Source organism: Gobio gobio (assembly GCF_949357685.1).
Source record: "Gobio gobio genome assembly, chromosome: 13".
Taxonomy (NCBI): Eukaryota; Metazoa; Chordata; class Actinopteri; order Cypriniformes; family Gobionidae; genus Gobio; species Gobio gobio.
Window position 1 is genome coordinate 18,421,609 of NC_137106.1, and position 25,207 is coordinate 18,446,815.

Consider the following 25,207-nt stretch of genomic DNA (forward strand, 5'->3'; position numbering starts at 1 on the left):
CCTATATATTTCAATATGAAGTAGCCTAACGGTTTTATAAAAGCAAAAAATAAACCCATGCCTTGCTTTATTGTGAAAAAAAGGCAAGTTAAATGTGTTGCAAGGACGACCTTGTAATGATGTCCTTTAGGCATGTCTGTACTCTCAATGTGTACTGGTCTCACCTTGTTGTTATTGTTCATGTCTATAGGCTATGTGTTTGTCTATTATTATTGTGTGCATAAGTCTGTCCTTCTCTTTAAATCTGTGCTGGAATTTCAGCATTTTTCTCTTATGATAGAGCTTAATACTGTACATTTCCGCAAACCCCATTCACATATTGAATGAACTCTTCTTGTATAAGCCCTTACAAGAACCAAATCAATTATCTTTCAAATCGGATTAATTAGAGAGATGGTATTTGGGTCTCAGTAGGTAGGCTAGATCTGCTGTTGATGCATCCAGTTCCCAATCATGATGCTGATGGTGATGCTGGGGATGAGTAGGAGGAGGGGGGATCACCATAGCAATAGTGACGTCATCCCCCTTGCTCTAATTGGAGGAAACCCCGTGGCTACAAGTCAGAGTCTACGCCGCAACCGAACCGTTTCGCATCGGCCCGCCTCCATTCCCCGCGCTAAGCTGCTATTGGATGATCGTTTGAAGAACAACGCGTTACAGTCGGGAAGCGCGGTGTCTGATTGGTTGACAGGCGGGATTAGCGACGTCCCACGGTAACACTTTCGATTGTCTTTCTCTACTAGGCTACATTTTTTTCCCTAACCATCCAAGCTCAAAGGCTATCAATCCGTTGGAGTTAACCGTTGATCGAGAGGTGAGATGCAATCTAAAATATTTTAGATTTAAGGTGTTATGTTTCTTTATTATAAAAGCGTAGATTCTTATATATAATTGATGTTGTTTTAATGGACGGCGTAATCGGTCGGCTCTAACCGCGCTGCTCGGTCGAGAGGCAGGAGGGGCTGCCAAACTGCGTCCATATCGACCAGAGGGGACAAAAAGGGTTGATTTGCTTATTACAATGTAGTAAACATGTATTTCCCTTTGATGTGCGATACTTGTATTCGCAGATTGTGTATTTGTTAAATATTTGTTGTGTAAAATTATAACGTGTACGTTATTGGGAAGACGAGACCCATCGCTGTTAAAGGCGGGTCGTCAGATCGTTACAATTGATTTAAACAAACAAAAATAAAAATATTTATTTAATTCAGCTGATTTATATCAACCTAAAGACGATTTGCATAGAGCTGTATTGGTAGTGTACACTAATATTTATGTTAATATAATATGCATATCTGACGGACGGATGAAATGGCCAAGTAACGCCTTGTACGTTAACCTCATTGCTACGGAAATCAGGCTAGATTTCATTGATTCATATTGACTCGGTATGATTTGTGATCGGCATATGCAATTGCGATGTCCTATTTTGTGTACTTAAAATTACGTTTAGCAATCGGTCCACTAAGATATGTATGATATTTTAGTGAACAGGGCAGGGCTGTGCGGATCACACTGACACAGATGTGTTAAGCCGCACACACACACACCCTGTCCTTGTCTCCAAACCTAGCGAGCTGCCTACCTAGACAGCATCTGTCGGAACGCGCTCAAAATGCTGTTTTAGTGGGCAGCTCACTAGGTTTTAAGACGTATATATTAAGCTCAGTTGATATCCGTGTTTTTAGTCCGTGTGTCGAGAATGATAGTGTAAGATTCACACGGAAGCGCTTTAGTGGGGATTTTGGTTCATTTCAGTGATTCGACTCTTTTGAATCATTCACCAAAACGATTCATTTACTGATTCTTTCTAACAATTGCATTATTTCGCCTGTAGGTGGCGAAAAAAACATGTGTGTTTTGATGTGGTATGAACTAGGAATTGAATAATTCTCTCAACCGATTCTGCTATTCAATTAATTTACGACAAGTTGCCACTGTTAAAGATCCTCAGAGCTCCTAACACAGACTCAATAAAGGGTGTGTTTGTGATATGCTACAAAGCTGGTACTCAAATGTGATTTGCTTGTGCTACAGCCAAAGCACTCAAACACTTCAAAGGAGAGAGACGTCAGTCTATAGAAGTGAACAATGATTCGTTCACATAAAGGATTCTCTAATCAATATATGGAGTGTGACTCATTATTTTTCCTCCTCAGCCTCTCCAGGGATTAAGCAGCGGTTCATTCCCCTCCTTTGATCAGCCGAGTGTCCCATAGACCTAGAAACACTCACAGACTTAAAGAAAAGCAGCAGGATGGACAGAACAGAGCTCATCCAGAAGGCGAAGCTGGCCGAGCAGGCCGAGCGCTATGACGATATGGCGGCCTGTATGAAGTTGGTGACTGAGGCTGGGTCCGAGCTGTCTAACGAGGAGAGAAACCTGCTATCCGTCGCCTACAAGAACGTGGTGGGTGCCCGGAGGTCTGCCTGGAGGGTCATCTCCAGCATCGAGCAGAAGACTGAAGGAAACGACAAGAAACTGCAGATGGTGAAGGAATACCGGGAGAAAGTGGAGTCCGAACTGCGAGATATCTGCAACGATGTGTTGGTGAGTATGCTAAAAAAAATAGTGTACATTTTTTTTTTTTTAGATAAAATAATCTGTGATATCAACGGATGTACAGTAAGAAAGGAAAAACCAAACACAATTAAGAATGGAAATGTCTGTAATAGTACTGTAATAGTCGAGTCTAGTTTATTTATAGAGCCCATTACAACAACGCTGGATACCAAAGGACTATACAGGCAGTAAAAATACAGATTAGGGCTGTCACGATTCTTCGATTAAATTAGAGTACTCAAAAAAAAAAAAAAAAAGGGCTGCACAATTAATCCAAAACAGCAATTGCGATTTGGCTTATGTGCGACTAACTGTGCGTTCACACCGCCGCCGGCGAGAGCGTCAAAATTCGCTCTGGCTGCCCTGCCATCGACGCTGTAGAAAAATTTGTGGATCGGCATTTGTGCGGACTGACCACAAGTAGGGTATAAACGTATAAGTTAACCTCATGAAATAATTTAAATGTGACAAGAAAAACCCCTGATAAATGGACCTTAACATTTATAGTAACATGTTTGCTAACGAAATAAAACAAATAAAGCCATTTGTGTGGTGTGGCTTTTGTGTTCATGGTTCAGTGCTAGTCTAATTTCAACATGCAGTTTATAGGAGACGTTTGCTAGCATTGGTCTTTTATTAACATTAATTTGTGTGCAGCCTACATTACAATAACTGTCTTGGTTGAAGTGCAGCATTAATGCAATTCATCAAACCAGTGTTGTTTTGAGCAAATTAATTGCATTCCCGCTGAAAAACAAGCGTTATAGAGTGAAAATGTTGCCTATAAATAGTGTTGCAAGCCTTCTTATCAAACCCGCAACACCAATGATCAACCTCACCTCCATTTTGCTTGGGAACTAATGTGGTGGGAACCAAAGTTTACAGCACTGCGCTCTCTGGAATCCTATCAAGCGGAGCACTTCTACATTCTGATTGGTAGCCGCCTGGTTGCCGACGAACCGCATCATAAATCATTACCATAAAGTTGAGCTGATTTCAACTCCCCTCGATGCCCAAATCGTCCAAGACGTGTTGCGCCGCTCTCGGAGCTTGTGTGAACGCACAGTATGAAAGCGTAAAGGCTGCGATTTTAATGAAATCAATATATGCCCAGCGTGTTAGTGAAGAGTGGCTCTGTGATCAGTTGGAAATGCTGTCTGAAAGCACTGCGAGTTTGAGTCGCTTATAACGTGCATTTGACAAAACAAAAAAAGACAACGTTTAATATGTTTGAACTCACTTCATATTGTCAGTCGAGTGTTTGATATTTCCTTTTTGTGAGCTGACGTGGCTTCTTATCACAGAATGAGGCAGACAATGAATTATTTTATAGTATTCTATACAGTGATGAAATCTATGTCGATTAGCACTGCATTGTAATATACTTTATTATTATGAAAATACCCGAGAAGGCTTGAAGACCTCAAATACACCATATATTGTAACAATCTTCATGTTTAATCAAAGCGTTTCTATCTTCTTTTTATTCAGCTACACAGCGCTAGCTTCGAATTAGGGATTTCCTGAAAACGAAGGCAAATGTGGCGTTTCTGCTCGAGGGCGCCCTCTGGCCTCCAGTATGAATGAAACATGAGTGTGTTTAGTGCCCAGCAGTGCTCACTCCACCCTTTTTTGGGTAAAAAAATTGGAAAAATAATACTTCTCTAAATAAATGTTTATGACAATTCATATGTACATACTCCAGAGTACAGGAGTTTTTTCCCCACAGTGGATGCATAAGAGGCTCATATTTCAAAATAAAGATGTAGACTCGTTCTTGATTTTGCATACCTCCTGACAAAATTTTTATAATAATAATAATATAATATTTTATAATAAATCCTCAGACATTTCTACTGATTTTTCATCATAGGCTGCCAGCATGTTAACAAGTAACCCTGCAGTTTTTTTGTAAAATACGTTTTCTGTAAAATATAAATATTATTATTATATTGTTATATTTATTCTTAAATACTCTATTTTTAATAATGAAATTGTAATATTTGTTATTTTATAAAATTGTATTATATTACATATTATAATTATTATTAGTCATATAAAATGCACAAAATGTTTTATATATATATATATATATATTATGGCTGTCAAGCGATTAAAAAAGTTAATCTAATTAATTACACGATGTGGTGATTAATTAATTTAATTAATCTCAAATTAATCACACATCAAATTTGGCTGAGAAATTACTCCCAAAAGATAATTTTAAGTCATTATTGTGTAAAAAATTAAATAGACATTACAAAAAGTAGCTTCAGAAAGAAATATTTTTGGGTGAACTATACCTTTAATGTCTGTTTTTATTAATATGGAAATATGAAATAATTTTTATGCAATTATACTCTAAATTAGATCCAATAGACCATAAAGAATGCCATTTACATTTTTGAATCATTTAATCAATTTGAATCATTGGTTCACCCAATTCGTTCAAAACGCAGATTTAGAAATGAAAAGCCACTGTGTATTGCTCTGACACGGACCACAACAAACGTGCCCAGTGTAAAAACACCTTAGACTAAAACTCAAACAAGCAGTTTCGCCCCTTATCTTGAATTTTAAGGACATTCTAACTGCATTATATAGGCTCCATCACAGTGAGTTGTTGCCCTGCATCATATTCTTCATCAATCAACTATGAAATGTTAGATGACCTAATTAGGTCTGGGGCGGGGCAAGTGCGTTAATAATTTTAACGCATTCTTTTTTTTACCGTAACTAATTAATCTAATCTAATATATAATCTATACACACACACACACACACACTTTTCATTTAAAAAAATGTTAACCAGAATAATCGCAATCAGATATTTTCCACAAATCGTACAGCCCTAAAAAAAATCCTTGATTGCAATTTACCTGTGTTGAGTAATCGGCAAAATACCGCAAGTGGCGCGTCCACGGACGAAAATCCTTGAATCACATAATTAGACCATTTTCTAAGGCTGCAAGATGTATTAAGATCATTTTAAAACCACACTATAGCATAGTGCTATTGTTTAATATGCGTTTTATTATCATGCGTGTAGGTTGCTAAGAGCGGCTCCATTCACAGTAATGCTGCCAATTAAATAGGTGTGGAGCACGTCTCAAACTCTATCTTTGCATATGCTATGGGTTTGCATGTTTTGATGTCCACATATTCCTATTCCTAGCATTTCTATCGTAAAGAAGTGACCAAATATGAAAGATTAAGTGAACATTTGAATAAAATATTGTTTGGCCAATATTAAACAAGGATTTGATCAAGTTGTATGGGTAACAACAACAATCACCAGGCTGTTGGCGCTGTCTGCAGGCATTTGTAATAATACATAATGTACAAAAGTTTATATTATGTATTTTAACTGTGTACATATTGCCTCATATGTATTAAGTTGTTTTAAAGGCTTAGTTCTTTGCTTAGGTCTATTTTTTACTACCACACACAAAACATATCTGATTACTCAATTAATCGTCAAAATAATCGACGACTTCCAAAATAATTGTTAGTGACAGCTCTAATACAGATAGATTAAAAAAAAACTGACATAAAACATCAAAGCACAAAATGATTAATTTAAATAAATTTCAATTTGGTCCAGTGTGATTATCAAAACGCAAAGACTTAAATTGAATTGATTAAATATATGCACTGTATTTTTGAAAGTTATATACATTTAAACACAAGCAGCTCATAATTCAGTGTTTTTAGCTTCTTCTTTTTTTACAGTGACAGGCTCGGGTTACTGTAAAAGCTGCTCCAAATGCAAACTCATCTCTATTCTCTACATGTCTTCTGAGTTTGGGTCACTTATAACATGCATTTGGGAATGCAACATGTGCCAACAATCTTACAAAACAATCCAACAATCCAAAACTTGTAATGAGAAGAGCTTATAAAACGCCTGTTGTCAACAACCAAGACTCTTCAAGGGCTCCTGGCACAATTTTGCCAAAATAAAAGCTGAAAAAATTTTAAAGTTTATTTTTTTAATTTTACATTTTAAATCAGAATTGTTATTGGAAAAATCACAACCCCCACCCCCCCACAATCGTGCAATCCAAATCAGTGTGCAAATAATACAAAGATGCCATTGTTGTCGGTTTGATTTTGATTGTTTCTCTTTAATCTTCAATGTACATTGTATATTGCACAACAAAGACCAAAATAATGTACACTTTTGAATATAATCTGTATATTAAGTGGTATTTGCTGAATTAATCACACAAGCAAGAGTGCCCCGTTGTTCTGAATATTAGCACTGCTGTGATTCAGCCATAGACATATGTATAAAAAATCAAGAGTGTGTGTTCCTATAGACCACATATGTGTATTTATAGAAAAATAGACCACATATGTGCATTGCACATAACATGGCAGAGAAAATGTCCTCTTTTCTGATGGAAGAGCAGCCCAGTTTTGGCTCTCGCTGGAGACGAGGTTGTCTATATTAAGGGGAGCATGCACAGTCTTGCACAAGGACAGTCACAGACTCATTATTTTTATATCTAGCTTATGTAGTGATAAGTCCAATTAGAAGCTGTGCGGTTTGTATTTAATACCTTTTTGTAAAGCAAACCTCTCTTGATTATATAATAAGTGTTTCCTGTTAGACACTTCCCACAGAAGGAAGTGTTTATTTGTATAGTCAAATCATGTCCCTGGCTTTGTCTTTGCCTTGTCCACAGATAGATGAGATGATCAAAGTTCAGAGGTGGGTGGGTGTGTGTGTGAAGGTGTAGTTTAGTAACGCTGTCCAAATGGCTCCTGGGTAATAGTGATGTATGCAGTTCCTTATTCTCAGTACTTGTGCTACTGGTGGAAACATTCAGCCTCATCTACTCAGACACTTTGTTTCTTTAAATAAATACATTAATGTTTAACGTTGCCTGAAGGAGGTTTGTTCTAAAAATGGAAGCTGTGGTTTATTTTCTCATAGCCTGAGCTGAAATGGTAGTATGAGGCTGCTATTGTGCATTAGAAAAGGTTTATGTATGATTTGTAAAAATTTTTTTTTTTTTTTTTTTCAATGGCAGATGACAATACTAGAGGTGATATATAGGGGTTATATATATATATATATATGTGTGACCCTGGACCACAAAAAAAAATCCATTGATGTATGGTTTGTTAGGATAGGACAATTTTTGGCCGAGATACAACTATTTGAAAATCTGGAATCTGAGGGTGCAAAAAACAACTATTTGAAAATCTGGAATCTGAGGGTGCAAAAAAATCTTGAGAAAATCACCTTTAAAGTTGTCCAAATGAAGTCCTTAGCAATGCATATTAATACTAATATATATATATATAACATGATCTTTAATTAATATCCTAATGATTTTTGGCATAATTTTTTTTTTATAATTTTGACCCGTACCAATGTATTGTTGGCTATTGCCCCAAATATACCCATGCGACTCATGACTGGTTTTGTGGTCCAGGGTCACATATATGATACAATTTAGTGACAAAATATCGGTATTAGATATATATTGTTGATAATGGCTATGGTTATTAATATGTGCATGCTCATTTTCCTCTATTTTTACTCATCTAACGCTCACCTAAATGTTTAAACGACAATAATTTAATAACACATTTAAATCTTTAACAAAAAAATAATAATGTTTCTTTACTTTACTTAATGTTGTGATGGCTAAATTCACTTGTAGTATTTAACCTCTTAACAAGCGCCCCATTTTTTAGGAATTCTTTGAAAACGATATACCCAAATGAAAATGTCTGCAGCTCTTAAACCCTATGGTCTATATTCATAAACCTGGTCTTATTTTAAACTAGACACTTGAAATATTGCTACCCAAGAGTCATAATAACTCAAAGTAATATGGGAACAGAGTAATATACATGTAAATATACATGTAAGTGACTCACGTTTTTTGTTTTTTGTTTTCACTTAGGGAAAAAAATATTATAATTTAATGTTAAGAGCCTGAAAATAACTTAAATATAAAACTGAATGTCTAATCATGTCATGATTCAAATATGAGGATGATTCTCTCAGTAATGTGGCTTCTGTGAGCTTTTATGTCAAGAAAAGTCTAGGCGTCATTTCAAAAAGGCCATTTATTTCAGAACATTTGCTATTGTAAAGAGTAGTTTTTCATTCAAATAAATCTGCAATAAACTGCAATATACTACTAATTATAATGGATAAACAGTTACTGAAAAACTAAAGCAACTATTTACAGAGATTACAAAGTGTAAAAAGCTCATTTAGCTGATGGGAAGCGTCTGTGAGAGACAGCGCGCTCCACTGCAGTTGCGCCATGGAGAACGTGCAGCCAGCGCGCAAACAGTATTCACCAAAGCCTACTTACGCAAACTGCGCAAGATAATGCCTTTTGATTGGTTACTAAGTCCATCAATCAAACCTTTGTTGGAAAGGCATTGGCTGGGCACCGAGTGCCTTTATCCAACGAAAACCATGGGCGCAATGATTGACAGCTCACCAAGCCTGTAAGGCACTTCCTCTATATGATGCATCCCAGAAGAGTCTCTGATTGAAGGAGAGAGACGAGGGAGGGTTTAAAATACGTGGGAGAAGCTATTCTAGCAGGGGGAGTTTGCCAGACACGGAATAGAATCGATATTTCATTGAAAATGGACATGATTGATCACGCTAACTCAAAACTCTCTTGCAAACAACGGAGGATTTTTAGTTTTTTCCCTATTTTTTCGTTGTTTTGGATTAAAAAGTGGGATGCATTTTGAAGAATGGACTCTTACACAGAGATGTATGCGGGTGTTTATTGGATTCGTCCGATCTGATCTGAACGACAGGAGATGAAAGATGAGTAACGCTGATATTATGCTAATGTTTACATGGACGGTCCTTTAGCGTTTCATTTAACCCTTTCCTCTCTGGTGTATTTATTGCAAAAACAAGTTCAGAACATGAATCTTGAGTGTTTTAGCTTTCAAATGATGCATAGTTTGTGATAGTTGATTGAATATTTTGTATAAAACAAAAGTAAATAAAAGTACACACCCCCCCACTTCCGTCAACCCCCCCGTCCACGATCCGATGCGGGTTAAGAAGTTAAAACAATTGATTTTAGTTTTTACTGTTTTTAATTAATTTAGACAAAATTGTACAGAATATTAAAGTTGCAGTGAAACTGAAGTAGCGACAGATCCTTTCCATTGTGATTCCATATGTATTGTGACGTACATCTAAGTGAAGCAGATTATCGGGGGCGAAAGCAGAGGTGGATTTGGTTCTGTCCATTGGTTGTTGAATGGATGTAGGCAAATCTGAATGCTTGCAGTTGATTGTAAGAAAGGGGCGGGGTTTAAGCAGGCAGACTAAATGATTGGAGAAGCCCAGCATACATCACCAGAGAGAAGTCATTTCACTGGAATGCGGACTAAAATGACGAAAAAAATTTAAAATCAACTACGAAAACAAAAAAGAAACAAACGAATCAATCAATCCTTCACAAGAACATGCTTTTAGAAAATAGGGTGAATTTCCATTTTATGCCGACTTTAATATAAGCCAATTATCTGCTATAACATGAAAATATTTATTGGCTTATCAGTTTTGGCCTGAACTTTTAATATCTGACGTCATACACAAAATCAGATAGTGCTTCCTGTGGAAAGCGAAACTAGTCACAGTCAGTCACTGTAGATTCCTTCTAGCAAGACAGTGGGGCTATTATAAGTGATTTTTCTGTAGTCCAGTCTAAATCCATGTGAGGGGCGAACTGTGTTTGTGCAGTGAGTCATGGCCAGTTTCTGTGCATGGCTTTAGTGAGAACTCGAGCTTGATTTCCCAGCTTGTCTGTGGTGGCTAAGGGTGTGTCTGTGACTCATCTCACTGTTGAATCTTCTCTGGGATCAAGGCCGTTCCACACCCCCACCTGTCCAGACAGCCTGCCACATGCTGCCAGCTCTTATACTCTCAGTAGGGAGAACTAGGCTCAGTGAACAAGTGCCAAGTGTTTCCAGCATTTATCATTGATTTATATTTGTTGAACCTGAGGGGAATGTATATAAAGATGTTCGCCTGTGTCTATACATGATCAACATCTAATCATCTGACTGTAGCAGGGATGAATTTAGAAAACTTCTCAGAAACAGTTTTAGCTTTCTGACTGTTACAGCAGTTACTGTTTCCACACTAAAGCACAGCATGTTAAACCTTAACAGAGAAGATGTCTCTAAACTCCCCTTTACAGCATCACCACTAAAAATATTAAAGTTTAAGCAAAAAGATAAGTTAACCTCACTTTTAACCCAGCTGTTGGTAGACTAGTCGACCATCCTTAGTTCAAACACACACTCTCTTATACTCACAAAAGGCTGCATTTACTGTTAAAACAGTAATATTGTGAAATATTACAATTTAAAATATTTACTATATACTTTAAAATAGTAATTTATTTCTGTGATGGCAAAGCTGAATTTTTAGCAGCCATTACTCCAGTTTTCAGTGTCACATGATCCTTCAGAAATCATTCTAATATGTTGATTTGTTGCTTCAGAAACATAGTTTCTCATATTGAAACTGTGATTAAATTTTGTATCTTTGATATGCAAAGTTTAAAAAACAGCATGGAAATCTTTTGTAACAGTGTAAAAGTCGTTTAATCAATTTAATTTAGTCATTGCTGCATAAGTCTTTAAATTTGTTTTATTCTTACCAACCCAATGTTTGAACCTAATGTAAATCCATACACATAGATTAGGCCTAGCAGTCTCAAAATGAGATTTTAAGTTTGGATGCTCAACTTTGTGCTATTTTGTATGCATCTGCTTGTAGTCTTTATAAATGCTGTTATATTTTAGGCCAGAAACAGGATTGTAGGATAGCACTGACCTTGTTTCTCTGGGTTGGCCATCAACAACTGCCATCTCTGTGCTGAGAATCCTCGACAAGTGTGAAGAATGAAAAAAATGCTCTGGCAGGCCTTTCAGCTCAGGCAAGCATGAAGAAACAGGTCCTCATGCCGGAGAATGTTTCTAATGCTTTTGGTTTTGTCTGTTTTGACATTTTAGGGTGTAGTTTGTACTCATTGAAGCCAAAAAAATGATTTACACGCCTTTGGTTAAAGGGATGGTTCATCCAAAAAAAAAAAAAAACATTTACTTAGTAGCTCATGTCGTTCTACATCTGTATGACACAAACTGTACAATAGTCAATGGGGTCCAAAACTCTGGACTTTCATTGTATGGCCTAAAACGTTTACTTGTTACCACAGGAGAAAGTCATTCAGGTTTGGCAATGATGCCTTTTTATTTTTAGGTGTACTATCCTTTTAATCACTAAGAGAGCAATGAAATGTTGGACTTGCTGATCTGAAGCTGGGCTTATCTGTTTCCTAATGTATTGTAACCAGGGCTCCGAACCGGTTCAAGGAACGAAAACGAAAACCGAAAACGAAATCAAAATCAATTTGAATCGTTCTGAACAGAAACGTTAATTTGAAATGACCATTAACCGGTTAATAACGTTATTTTATCGTTCTCTTTAATATTTTTATTTGGCAGTGACCAATCATGAATTGAGTAGTACAGTGACGTTGACGGATCAAGCGTGAGTGAAATGCCCGCGCACCAGTCATCTATGAATCTACCGTCAGAGCAGAGCGCGCATTTTCATGCCTCAAGTAGACATTTCTTTCCCCGCTGAGGTCTACAATGCATGTGCAGGTATTGGAGGACATTCTTTTCGAACGTTTAAATAAGCAGTTCGGACTTTAAGCTCAAACAGACTGATTTAGGCTAGTTTATGGATTCCGTTTAAGCCTATCCAAGTAGGCTATAGCATCTATCAAACATTTTTCCTATAGTCTTTCAGATTGCCAATACAGGTCAATGTTTTCTATATAGACGGTTGATGCTTCGTATTAAATGGTATGTTATATTGCATTAAATGATCAAGCTTTATAAGCTGACTGAATTTGATTATGTGATGCAAGGACGTGTTGCGCAGTGTTTGCTTTGAAATTACCAGTTGACGGTGCATTAATGGTTATCCAGTTTATTTATTCTTTATTTATACATTTTTTAAAACAAGTCGTGTTGAAAAAAAGTTATGTAACGTTACAAAGAATGTTATCACTCTTCTGAAAATAATTAGGCATAAGAGGGCCACTTTCGATTGTCTAACGCTCCAAAACAGGTCCGCTGTTTATGCTTTGTAATTAATGCATGTATTTCTGTTGTGGTTTTAAAAATTTTATGAAATAAATATTCAAGTTTAATTACCATGCGTTATATTATTATTGAGTGAAAATAAGACTATTTATACATATTTGTTTAAATATAATAGGCTAAATTAAAATAACGTTATTAACCCTCAGAGCCCGACGGCATCGCCCACGACGTCATACGGCACCTCCGATAAATATCTATATTATTTCATGAAACTTTTATCGATTTTCTTACCGTTTTTTCCAGCAGAAAGCTAACGAGCTAGCCATCACGGGGGTGTCTTTGGTGTCTTTGTAGCCTTTACAGAAGGTTTTCTATCCAGCCTGGAACATGTGCATCTTTTTGGAGTTGTTCAGCAATAAATCAAAACGCTTACATCCAAGATATATCCACTTGATGTCCATAATTTATAAATTTTCCGTCATTTTTGCCGCTAGCGCGATGCTAGCTGCCATTTTGGATGAGGGTTTGACCAATGACAGGCTGATCCGTCATCCACGTTGGTGTGCGTCATTACGCGAACCACAGCTCTGTTATTGTGGAGAGATAGACGCATGGCTAGTGTTGAGGAGAGAGAGAGAGAGAGAGAGACGCGCTGCAGTTTTGTGGAGAAAGTTTGAGGAAAAAGTTTGAGAAGAAAGTTTGAGGAGAAGTTCCTGATAGGAACTGTTTTGAGGCTTGGCACCAGTAAATATCCAAAATCCAAAGAGGCCAAAAGCGCCTGGACTTTTTTTGGAAAAATGTAAATAGTTTTGGTTCTGTATAAGTTATCATGTTTATTCCTGAGTTCCAGGACTCCAAAGACTTGAACAAACTGTTTTCCAGAGGAAATATGCTTAGCTTTTATTTATTTGTGTGTGTTTTCAATAAATATTTGAGTGATTCAATTTCCGTTTTATGTTTTCATTTGTCTTTATGGTCCCATAACTTATTTTACATTCAGGTGACATCAATGCAACACAAATATACTGACAGTGCAGCTTGTCTTGAAAAAAAAGAGGTGTGTCAATTGTCTGTGCACAACAGGGTTGATGTTTTACAAGCTTTTTTAGTAAATAACACCAGGCGGAAAATTAATTGTAAAAATACCCTTAGGTCTCTGAGGGTTAACCGGTATTTTTTCAAATCAAACCGTTTTCGGAACAATAATTTTTATTGAGGAACGCAAAAACGGAAACGCTATAATATCGATTCTGCTCGGAGTGAACCGATTGATATTTTTTTCCGTTTTTAAGCCCTGATTGTAACAGTGTTTGTGAGGCACAGAAGTGTAGGAGGATCGAGAGAAGAAGCTTTTGATGTTGCGTTTTCTGACCTGATGCGTGGTGAGGAGAGGATCATACCTCATGATGTTGTGTTGACCTTTCTGTGGTAATCTGTCTCCTCCTTGGTGTGGTGGTTAATCTGGTATTTACCCGTGCCTTAAAGCTGTTGCTTTCACTGACACAGATTACTGCTGAAGCAGTCTCAGATGGATGGGGAGATCCAGCAGTAGGCTAGTCTCTGAGACGCAGATTAAAGGGGTGGTAAACCACGATTTCACTATTCTAACTTTAGCTAGCGTGTAATGTTGCTGCTTGAGCATAAACAACATCTGCAAAGTTACAACGTTCAAAGTTTAAAGCAAAGGGAGATATTTGCTTTTAAAGAAATCAGTTTCTAAGAACTACAGCAAACGGCCAGTAGGCGACTACAGACATTCCTCCAGGGTTGGTGACTTCACCAGGCTCAATATTTACATAAACCCCTCCGAGAATATTAAATAAGGGGGGGGTGAGGCCATTTTGTATCGCGGCGCTGTTGTGGTTAGTAGGCTGGAGTGTTGTTGCCGCGATGCCAAGGAAACGCTGTTATTTTCATCCGGATTGCAGGTCTGGGGTACTTGCTCTGTTCAGCCTTCATAGGGACAGGGGTGCGTTGCAGAGCGTTTAACATACAACATGTTATATGCACGTGCGTATGAGACAGCGGGGAACAGGCGCGCGCGGGGCTCCCTGCAGCACATCTCACGGAGGGAAACATCCACCGTCTTCGCGAGTTCAAGGCAGGATATGCATAGGGGTGCACCGATCCGACTTTTTCAGTCCCGATACCGATACCGATGCCTGGGCTTTGTGTATCTGTCGATACCCGATACCGATCCGATATATTGTTGAATTAATAATAAACTGTATATCTTCCACCTTATACCTTCCTTGAAGAGACTAAAGGCACCAGACTTTACTAACTAAACATAACTAAGACAAAATAACAGATGTATGTAAGGTGTTGAATTCTTATTTATTTAAAAAACAATTGTGCATTCAAATCTAAAATAGAATGTAATCTAACTTCTTTAAATAAATAAAATGTAGCAGTGGAAACAAAAAACAGTGTATTGGTCAAACATACAATAGTAATCTGACAGTTACCAAACATTTTTTACACTACAGATAATTGTTTTGGTATATAATCATATCAATATTAAAAAGTAGCATTACAAATTAACAAATAGTCTAATTTTCTGCCATATGCAATTTAATAAAAATTTTCAGCTAGCTAATAACAACTTTGTTCTGGTTTCACCTCACTCCAGATTAAATGATTGTAGGCTAGGCCTTTTTATTTTACTACACATTGTCAACAGAAATAAGATGAAATACTGTTGATAATTAAAAATAATTCTTACTACCCACTCTTGCTAAATTGGGTAAGCACACTTGTGTTCTCATTTCAGTTGCGTTCTGAGTAAATTAATAAACTGAGTTCATGAGTTCAGTGTTGGACAGATCAGTTGTTCTGGCCAGTCGTTAAAATGATTCGGTTCAAAGGAGTCATTAGGTCACGAATCGGACATTAGCAGACGCGTTGTGTGTGAATCCCGTCTGTAAGAACATCGCGAAAGATGTCAACACACAGAAAACGCTTCATAACTGGATATAATTTGTCTCCCGCTTATTGAAAGTATGCTTTATGTCAGCTGGTCAGAGAAGAGTTTTTTGAGCGCAATTCACACCCAGTGATAATTCAAGGACAAAATTGTCCGAATGTGTCACGTGCAACATGGTTTCGGTCTTCCGAGCTTTTGATTTGGATTAATATGTGAAATATGAGAGCGAACACTGATTATTTTGAAGACCCAGAGAGCACGCGCGGGGGAGGAGCTCTCAGATCGGTCTCTCTGTCACTCAGTCACAAGCGCAGCATCTGTTCTACATCACTCGTAAATCACAATAACTCATCAAATTAGGCTTTGGCCGTCAAAAAAATGTCAATGCAGGAAAGACCCTGACTTTGCAGTAATACCCTCGAAACAGCGACGAACTAGTTGGCGTGGCAAGCGTGAAATATCTCCTCCACACAGCCGACTCTCTGGCTCGCTCCCTTCTAGCATGCGACACACGTGAAGCTGACGAATGACGTAGGTTCTGCTGCGACGGAAAAAAACACCTGGATCGGCTTGTGGATCTGTTCATTTTTCCGATCCCCGATCCAGCTATTTTGTCAGTATCGCGGCCGATATCCGATCCTAATATCGGATCGGTGCACCCCTAGATATGCACAACGTCGGCTGCGTGAAAAAAATACTGCCAGTGCGTGGATGCACGACGCGCGCGCTGCACATTTCACGGAGGAAAACTGTGTTCGCGAGTTCAATTCAGGAATCACACAACGGCTTGTCCTGAAAGCTGGATTTACAAACAGAAGCTGTTTACGGGCCACAACCTGTAAGTCTGATTTATTTTTCATCGATGAGTTTTCCTGTAATAGGTTGTAGCAAGGAAGTAAACAGATGACAGCGCTGTTCTGCAAACCAGTCTGTTAAATGCTCATTCATACTTAACGTTATCCGACGAACACCTAATGTTACAAACACTAACGTTAAAATCTCAACAGCGAACTTGGCATTAGTGTAAATGATTCTTTGATTAGAGCTTTTATGTATTGTTTATCTACAGGCTTGCTAAACATGGTTCTGTGTGTGATTTGGCTACTAGTAAAGCCAGTGTTTAGTGTTGTTTTGGGTTAATAGTTCTTGCGACAGATATTTGGCTATAATCGTTCTAAAAATACAAAAGTAACAGTGCCATTCAGTAGCGATCACTATAGATCCGCAGTCTTTACTCTTGAGGACTGAACAGGTTCTGCTCGATCATCTTCACTAAAATGTTCTGGGTCTGATTCGGGCTCAGATTGGTATGGTTTTATTGAAAACATTGTTTCTAATAATGTTACTGCCAAAGCACAGTCTACCGGTAAAGGGAAGGGGCGTGACGTTTCCGATAAACGTGCACTAGGCGGTTAGCGAATCACAACACACTGGGCCAGCTAACCAATCTGAGCCCACTGCGTATTTTTGAGGGACTGGCTTCATACAACCCGGAAAGCATCAGACCGTTTTACAAGGAGGGACAGAGCAGTGTAGAATAAAGGTCAAATATATGAAAAATAAGGCAATTTTTTTAAAACGAAGCATGAACACATGTTACAGTGCACCCCACAAACACAATCAAGCCTTCAAAACAATGTGTTTTACCACCCCTTTAAGCTAAATTCTGGACTAAAATTGAGTTTGGAGTGAAATCCCTTAAAACGGCTTCAAGTCTGTGTGGTAATGGCACTAACAGGAGGATATGCGGATACTTGGCCTGCATTTGGTGGTTTGCATGTTTTGGGGGTCTTGGTAAAATGTCAGGAATAAATGACATGAAGAAAGTGTCTAAATATGGTCTCTAGCTAAACCTTCATGCATTTCCACCAGTTAATTTCTTTCATTTACTCTTCTTCTACAGGAGCTGCTGAACAAATATTTAATTGAGAATTCCACAAATCCCGAGAGCAAAGTCTTCTACCTGAAGATGAAGGGCGACTACTACAGATACCTTGCTGAAGTTGCCGCAGGAGATGACAAGAAAGGTAAGGCTGCTGGGTTTTTTGGGGGTTTTACAAACATGTTTGCATAAAATGTATGACTGGACTTTCCTTTGTATGATGCAACTGGAAACATCGAAATAAGGGGAAGTTTGTCTCGTGTCTTGAGTTCTTATCTGCTCAATACGGATGCTCATTTTCAACTTTCTTTCAATTTCATATATTTATATTTTTTGGATGGCCTAGTTTTTGCAGCTTTGTAGGCCTGAACAGTAAGGAACAGTTTTTCTGTTGCCAACATTTTTACTGACCCCACCACAAAAGTGTTTAGCCGTGTATTTGTATGAGCAAGTAAAATATTTTAAAAGCATTTACAATACAATTTGTAGTAGTATTTAATAAATTAGCAATGTTTTTTTTATGTGCAAGTAACACATATTTATTTGTATTTCTTTAGTAAACTAAACATTGTTTTAGTTTGATAAAAAGGTAGAACTTATATATAATCATAATAAATCACAATTATGCTATTTATGCAAAATATTACTGAATTTATACGGTATTAGTGAAAGCAGCACTGGCCTGAAACTTCAAATTGTTGAGCCTTCATTGAGATTATTGTACGTTATATGCATTGCATGCTTAACCATTTCCTTTTCTTTCTTTCTTTTTACAGCAACCATAGAAAACTCTCAGGATGCTTACCAGAAAGCCTTCGATATAAGCAAGACAGAGATGCAGCCCACACACCCCATTCGTCTGGGTCTGGCCCTAAACTTTTCTGTCTTTTTCTATGAGATCCTTAACTCTCCAGATAAGGCCTGCGCCCTTGCTAAACAGGTTTGTTTAAAACCACCATGTTTGCTGTATATTCATTACGGATGTGGACATATTTCATCTTTAAGAATGGGTTTTTGTACACATTTAGGCATTTGATGAGGCCATAGCAGAGCTTGATACGCTGAACGAAGAGTCTTACAAAGACAGCACTCTTATCATGCAGCTACTGAGAGACAACCTCACAGTAAGTAACAGAACCATTTCCTCACAGCGGAACCATAATGATTCGATAATGAGCGTAGAGGCATCACAAACGATTTTCAAAATGTAAAAGGCTTTGAAATTGCTTTTTGCTTTGATAGAGTGGTGATATACCGTAAAAATGTAAAAACGGAGAGATGTGATTCAAGACAAAATGGCCAACGTTTACTAGAACTAAAACATTTCTCTTACCCTGATAAAGGCCTGTTTGGGCAGGGCTCTACATTGCAACCATTTCAGTTGTATTTGTGACTGACAATTACTGCATGCGATTGTGAAGAAAAAATGTGACCCGATCAAAGCTAATGAACAAGTGTATAATCTAATAAGAGTTAAAACTACAACTGCCATCCACACTGCACAACAGTTCAGTTTCACTCTATAGATGGCTGCTTTTCATGCCTTCAGGCAACAAAGCAAGCGCAAAACACAGAGGTGAAACCAGTTAAAGGATTAGTTCACTTTCAAATAAAGTCATCCAATCCCTTGTCATCCAAGATATCCATGTCTTTCTGTCTTCAGTCGAAAAGAAATTAAGATTTTTGATGAAAAGATTTCAGGATATTTCTCCATAAAATGGAAGTCAATAGACTCCATATCAGTGATGCGCGGGTCAATGTATAAACAACCCGCACCCGACCGACGTTTTCAACTAACCCGCCCGCAACTCGGACCGCAAAAAAAGAAGAAGAAAATATTGTACCCGACCCGCTTCCTGACCCGCATTTTTTTAAAGTAATAAATGCTCAGCGTAGCTCATTGGGCCATTGAGAAAATGTTTCAGGCCCTGACGTGGTGCGCTCAGAGGTGCAGCGGCGAGAGCAGGCAGTTCTTGAGGCGGCCCATCATTTTCCATTTCAGCTGTCTAGATGCATACTATTGATGAACGCGATGTTTATGTTTCGACCCGGCTTGAAGGTCATCAGCAGGTCAACTGCGAGAAAGCCCTTAAGAGCTAGTTTCACTTTCTTATGCCAGTTGAGTGATAGTTGCTTTTGAATAGAAGCTTCAACTAAATTACATGTTTATTACATAACACTAGACTAGGCCTGTATCATACAGCATTCAGAAAAAGAACAGTTTGCGCTCCTAATGGATTGATTTATTCATTTATTTTGTTTCATTTTCTTAACAATTAAGATGCTGCATGTGTTTATCCAGTCTAATCGATGTGTGCGTCTCTCCCCTGACAACAAAAATCCCGCCCCCTCTCAGAAAATACTAAAACTGACTTTTCTGAGCTATATGCGTTTAAAAGTAGCCTATTAAAATGGCACAATGGCATTGCTCAGTTCAACGTGTTGGGAAAGCGAGCATTTTGTCCCGCGTCATTTATTAAAAAGTTAATAACGCTCAACATTCAAAAGGAAAATAAGGATGACCCGACCGACCGCGACCCGAATATCATTAAAAATTATTTTGGATGACTCGTTACCGCGGGTAACCGCGGGTGACCGCAGGCACCCGCTCATTTTGGATCAACCCGCGCATCACTGCTCCATATGGTTCAAGGTCCAAATGAGAGGTTCAGTACAGCTTCAAAAGGGCTTTAAACCACATCAAATGGTACCAGACGATCAATAAGGGTCAATAAGGGTTTTTTTTTTTTATAAATAAAGTTTAAGTTTTATAAGCACAAATGCTCGCCGTGCTCTGTTCAGTGATGCACGCATGTGACGTCACGCAATACACAATTACGTTGAAAAGGTCACGCTAGACACAGGCGGAAGTACCGAGTGTTTACAAATGAGCGGAAAGAGGACCTTATCCACATATTCAAACGTCTTTGCGCCTGTGTCTAGCGTGACCTTTTCAACGTAATTGCGTTTTATGTGACGTCACGAGCGTGCATCAATGAACAGATCAAGGCGAGCATTTGTGCTTATAAAAATGAAACTTTATTTATTTTTTAAAAAAATGACCGATCGTTTCGCTAGATAAGACCCTTATTGATCGTCTGGTACCGTTTGATGTGGTTTAAAGCCCTTTTGAAGCTGTACTGAACCTCTCATTTGGACCTTGAACCGTATGACTTCCATTTTATGGAGAAATATCCTGAAATCTTTTCATCAAAAATCTTCATTTATTTTCGACTGAAGACAGAAAGACATGGATATCTTGGATGACAAGGGGGTGAGTAAATTATAAGCAAAAGTTTATTTGAAATTGAACTAATCCTTTAACATGCGTGATTGCAACACTATTGTAAATGTGATATTGACTTACATTTTAGGCTCTATTTTGTTTGATTTCGTTCTATTTCATCAACAAAAAAAGTTCCAAATAGAGTCACAGCTGAGCCGCTGCACATCTCCAAACAAACAGCTGTGTTTTGTTGATGAATGAATCTGCATTTGAATGAATGAATCACACATTCATAAAGACATTAGGTGTGTTCGACTTGAAGTGCCGCTGCACAGACCAATCGGTGCATGACATCAAAGTCTACAGCAAGAACGAATTGAAAGCATATGGAGTCTCTAATCGTTCTCACTTTAATGTCATACACACGGGGTGTGCGGCCGGCTGCGAGCCCTCCGCATGACGAAAATTACGTCATGCGGACGGTGCACGAACACGGACAGCCGAAGTATACCTGGGACTTTAGTGGACTAACGTGGGGAATAGTGAATGAGGGTTTACGGGGCGATTTCGGATTCAGCCCATGTCAGCATTTTGAACGAATTGATTGAATGATTCAGTGACAAAGACAGTGACTTGTCGCCACCTACTGGTGGTTTAATTTTTTTAAGTATAATTTTAATAATTAAATATTTCTCTGTTATAAAATAAAATGTATTTATTTAAATAACCATACATTTAAAAATTTGCCATTAAAGATGACCGTTTTAATAAGGTTAGAAATATTCCGCCACAAAGGTAAAAAAAGCCTCTAAGGAAAAAATTTAAGGAGGCAAATATTGCCCCGTAATGGAAAAGTTGATCAGAAGGTGCTCCTAAATTTTCGACTGGGCTCCTAATTTTGTTTATTAGAATTTTTAATTTTAATTAAAAAGAAATATAAGTGTAGAGCCCTGGTTGGTGTTTTAATATGTAGCCCTGCAAATAAAGGCTTTTTAAATGCTAATATCTATGTGAGTGCCTAGATGTTGAATTTTGTCTCTTTCAGGATCCAATTATAAATGTAAACATTTTTGTTGATTGAAATAAAGCTGAAATAAAATAAAATAGAAATAGAAGTAAATCAAACTAAACAAAAATGAGAAATGTTCCCTTGGCCACTAACAAAAAAAAAAACTTGATTAAAAATAAATTAAACTAAAATTAAAATAAGCTGAAAAATATAAAAGTAAAAGCTAATTGAAAATATGAATACAACTATAGTAGTATATAAGTAATACCAAAACAGCATGGATTGTGTTCTGACCCTGTTATATTATAATTTTTTCTTCCACCAGTTATGGACATCCGACAACGCACCAGATGAGGGAGAAGGAGGCGAGGGAGGAGAGAACTAAACCACACACTCCTTCAGCAAAGAAAACAACCTTTTTACACATCTCCTTTCCTTATCACTCCATGTCAGAATTCCTTCAGTAAAGATCAAACCCATGATTAATGAAGAGCTGTTTATGAAAAAATAAAAAAATAAAATCATTTAGTCTTTTCACAAGTGCAGCTTTTGGACAAGAAAAGAAAGATATTTGGGGAGAAACCCTGTTCCTTAGTTCGTTTGTCTTGGCCTTCCATAATGTGCAGTTTCTGCTGTAGAAAAGTATGACTAGTGTCATTTTATACAAACATAATCTTAAAATAATAGTTAATGGAAAATAAATTAATGAATAAATTAAAAATAAGGACATGCATTTCATCACAGCTAAGTCTGAGACTAAAAGTAATTGCAGGGATATTAAAAGCATTTAGATAACTGTTGTCATATACACCTACTGTATCTTGTACTTTAACACTCTTACCTGTTTCACCTCAGCACTACCACGGGTTGTGCACTTCCACTGAAAGCGGTGGTCAGTCACGCTTTAGATAGTTCAATATGGAGAAGAAAAAAAAAGAAGACATTTGTTAAAATGGCGTGCATTTCAGATTTTACTTGGAAATATTAGCATCTGCAGTGGTATGTAGTATCTGACGGTCCTCAGTTGATAAACTGTTTAATAATATATTCACTGTTTTTCACTTGATTTTGGCCTGTTTAGTGTTCCCTTTGCTTTTTATGGAAATTGAAATCATCCATAGAAATTAAAACCATTTGTAAGATGACTTAGGGCATATTTTATTTGATTTGTTTAGTAATGCTATGTTAAAAGTGAAACTGTTCAGTTAGCAGTACCCCACTAGCATGCAGACCAGTTCTGACACAATCTGTGGCACAATGTGGCAATATGGTTTTGACGGTTTGATTCACGTATTATTAACAGCCCATTCGAGAAATGTACTTCACATAACGCATGTTATGAACGATAGAAGACCAGAGACGAGTATCTTTCTTCTGACTGCTAGCGGTGAATTTGTGTTGTTGACAAATAACATTGCCTGTGTATGTCCAGAACGCTGGAATGGGATTCAATGCCACATTGCCAATATTAAAGATCTGTTTAGTAATTTTCAATGCATTGTGCACAGGTGAGTGGTTGTCCAGAGAGTGTCATTATAGTTTGGACCACTATTACGTTTTGTTTTTCCTTTTTGTCTTTTTTTTTCTTTCTATTGTGTATGTGATTGATCTCTATCTCTCGCGCTCTTTTAATTTCCCATGGATTTTAGTCTCACAAAAGCCTTGTGAAAATGTTTTATGCCCTATGTATGTTATGTAACATGCTTAAAAATTACATTTTATAAACCAATATGCTGTCCTGTGTTGTTTATTTTTATACTTTTCGCTTCATGTCAAATAATAGACCAAACTTGACTTTGGATAGTTATAAGGGAGAATTGGACTACTTGGGCTGTTCTCTCCATAACTATAGGGTTTGAGTCATAAGTGTTATGTACACTATTATTGCTAATGCTAAAGTATTGGGACACCCCTCCAAATCATTGAATTCAGGTGTTCCAATTCCATGGCCAAAGGTGTATAAAATCGAAATATAAAATGCAGACTGCTTCTAGCTGTAAGCACAGGTAGGAATACCTGCAAGGCATTTCTGCCTGACACATCTACGACGGTGCCATTTGGGCTTGCTGCCGAGTCGTCAGCCGGGAGCCACCCTCCGTTGATGTTTCCATGTCGATGTCTCCGCGTGGTGGAGCAACGGCAGGGACGTCTCCCTACCGCCCCCTGCAGCCAGCCTTAGGATCCTTCTCTCCCCCATACATACCTTGACCTTTAACCGTTCTTGTGATGGTAGACCAGAGCACAATGTCTGGCCGGAGGGAGGATGCGGTGATCTACTGTGGGAACTTCAGTTGGTGATCAAGATCAGCTCTCAGTTCCCAGTTGCCTCCGGGTGACAGCAAGGACCAGTCCTTTGAGGTGCTGCTTAGCGCCTCACCCCCACAAACTAGATCAGCCCGTGAGTTGATGCTGGGCTGGCCCTGTTGGCTTCTAATCTGCTTGCCTCTGTGAATTCAAGCGTGGTACCGTGATAGGTTGCCACCTGTGCAATAAGACCATTCGTGAAATTTCCTCAGTAGGCAACTAAATATTCATAACAACTGTTAGTGGTACTATAACAAAACGTTTGGCAATATAGTGTATGATTCAAATGTATTAGTAGTGCAATTTATTACCTTTTACTTTTTTTTCTTCTCAAAAGGTCAAACATAAATGTTATCATTACTGTTTTTATTTTATTTTTGCTTATATTTCATTCTTTCTCAATACTTCAACAAATATGTGAATTAATCGTTTCTTGGCACTTTTATATGGTCTTACTATAATTGTATAGGGTCTTAATATAGTTACAGTATTTATATAGCAACTTTTTTTTTTTAACACTTATGTGCATCCCTGTTTGGCTAGTCTATGTATGTTGTCCTGTTTTTATTATTATATTGTGCGAACTTTACTGTGTTCTTGTATTGCTGCTAATGCACTTCAATTTCCCATGTGGGATCAATAAAGTATAACTACTTATACCTATACCTACCAAACTATAAATGGTTAATAATCATATTTTTGTACTGGCTGTTAAGTAACAAGTCAAAATCATACACATCAAGCTGTCAGACATTTTAGATTTTTCTAGATATTTTATTTATTAATTTAATTACAATATTTTTGGGCAAACAGAAAGAAAGGAAGTGACAGGCCCAGTATGTTAACCTATATTTGTCCTTTGCATTTAACCCATCCAAGTTAGTGGACACACATTAGGAGTAGTGAAGTTTACGTACACACACACACACACACACACACACACACACACACACACACACACACACACACACACACACACACACACACACACACACACACACACACACACACACACACACACACACACACACACACACACACACACACACACACACACACACACACACACACACACACACACACACACACACACACACACACACACACACACACACACACACACACACACACACACACACACACACCCGGGGCCTGTACCATGA

General features: G+C 37.8%; 1 protein-coding gene across 1 annotated transcript; it reads left to right on the forward strand.

The window, feature by feature from the left end:
* The first annotated feature begins 686 nt into the window (after nt 1–686).
* ywhaqb (tyrosine 3-monooxygenase/tryptophan 5-monooxygenase activation protein, theta polypeptide b) lies at nt 687–24,706 on the forward strand. Its single transcript, XM_079833143.1, has 6 exons — nt 687–814; nt 2,163–2,554; nt 17,527–17,650; nt 18,282–18,445; nt 18,534–18,629; nt 22,066–24,706. Exons 2-6 carry the CDS (start codon nt 2,261–2,263, stop codon nt 22,123–22,125), a joined length of 738 nt encoding a protein of 245 aa, XP_079689269.1. The 5' UTR covers nt 687–814; nt 2,163–2,260; the 3' UTR covers nt 22,126–24,706.
* Nucleotides 24,707–25,207: the final 501 nt, after the last annotated feature.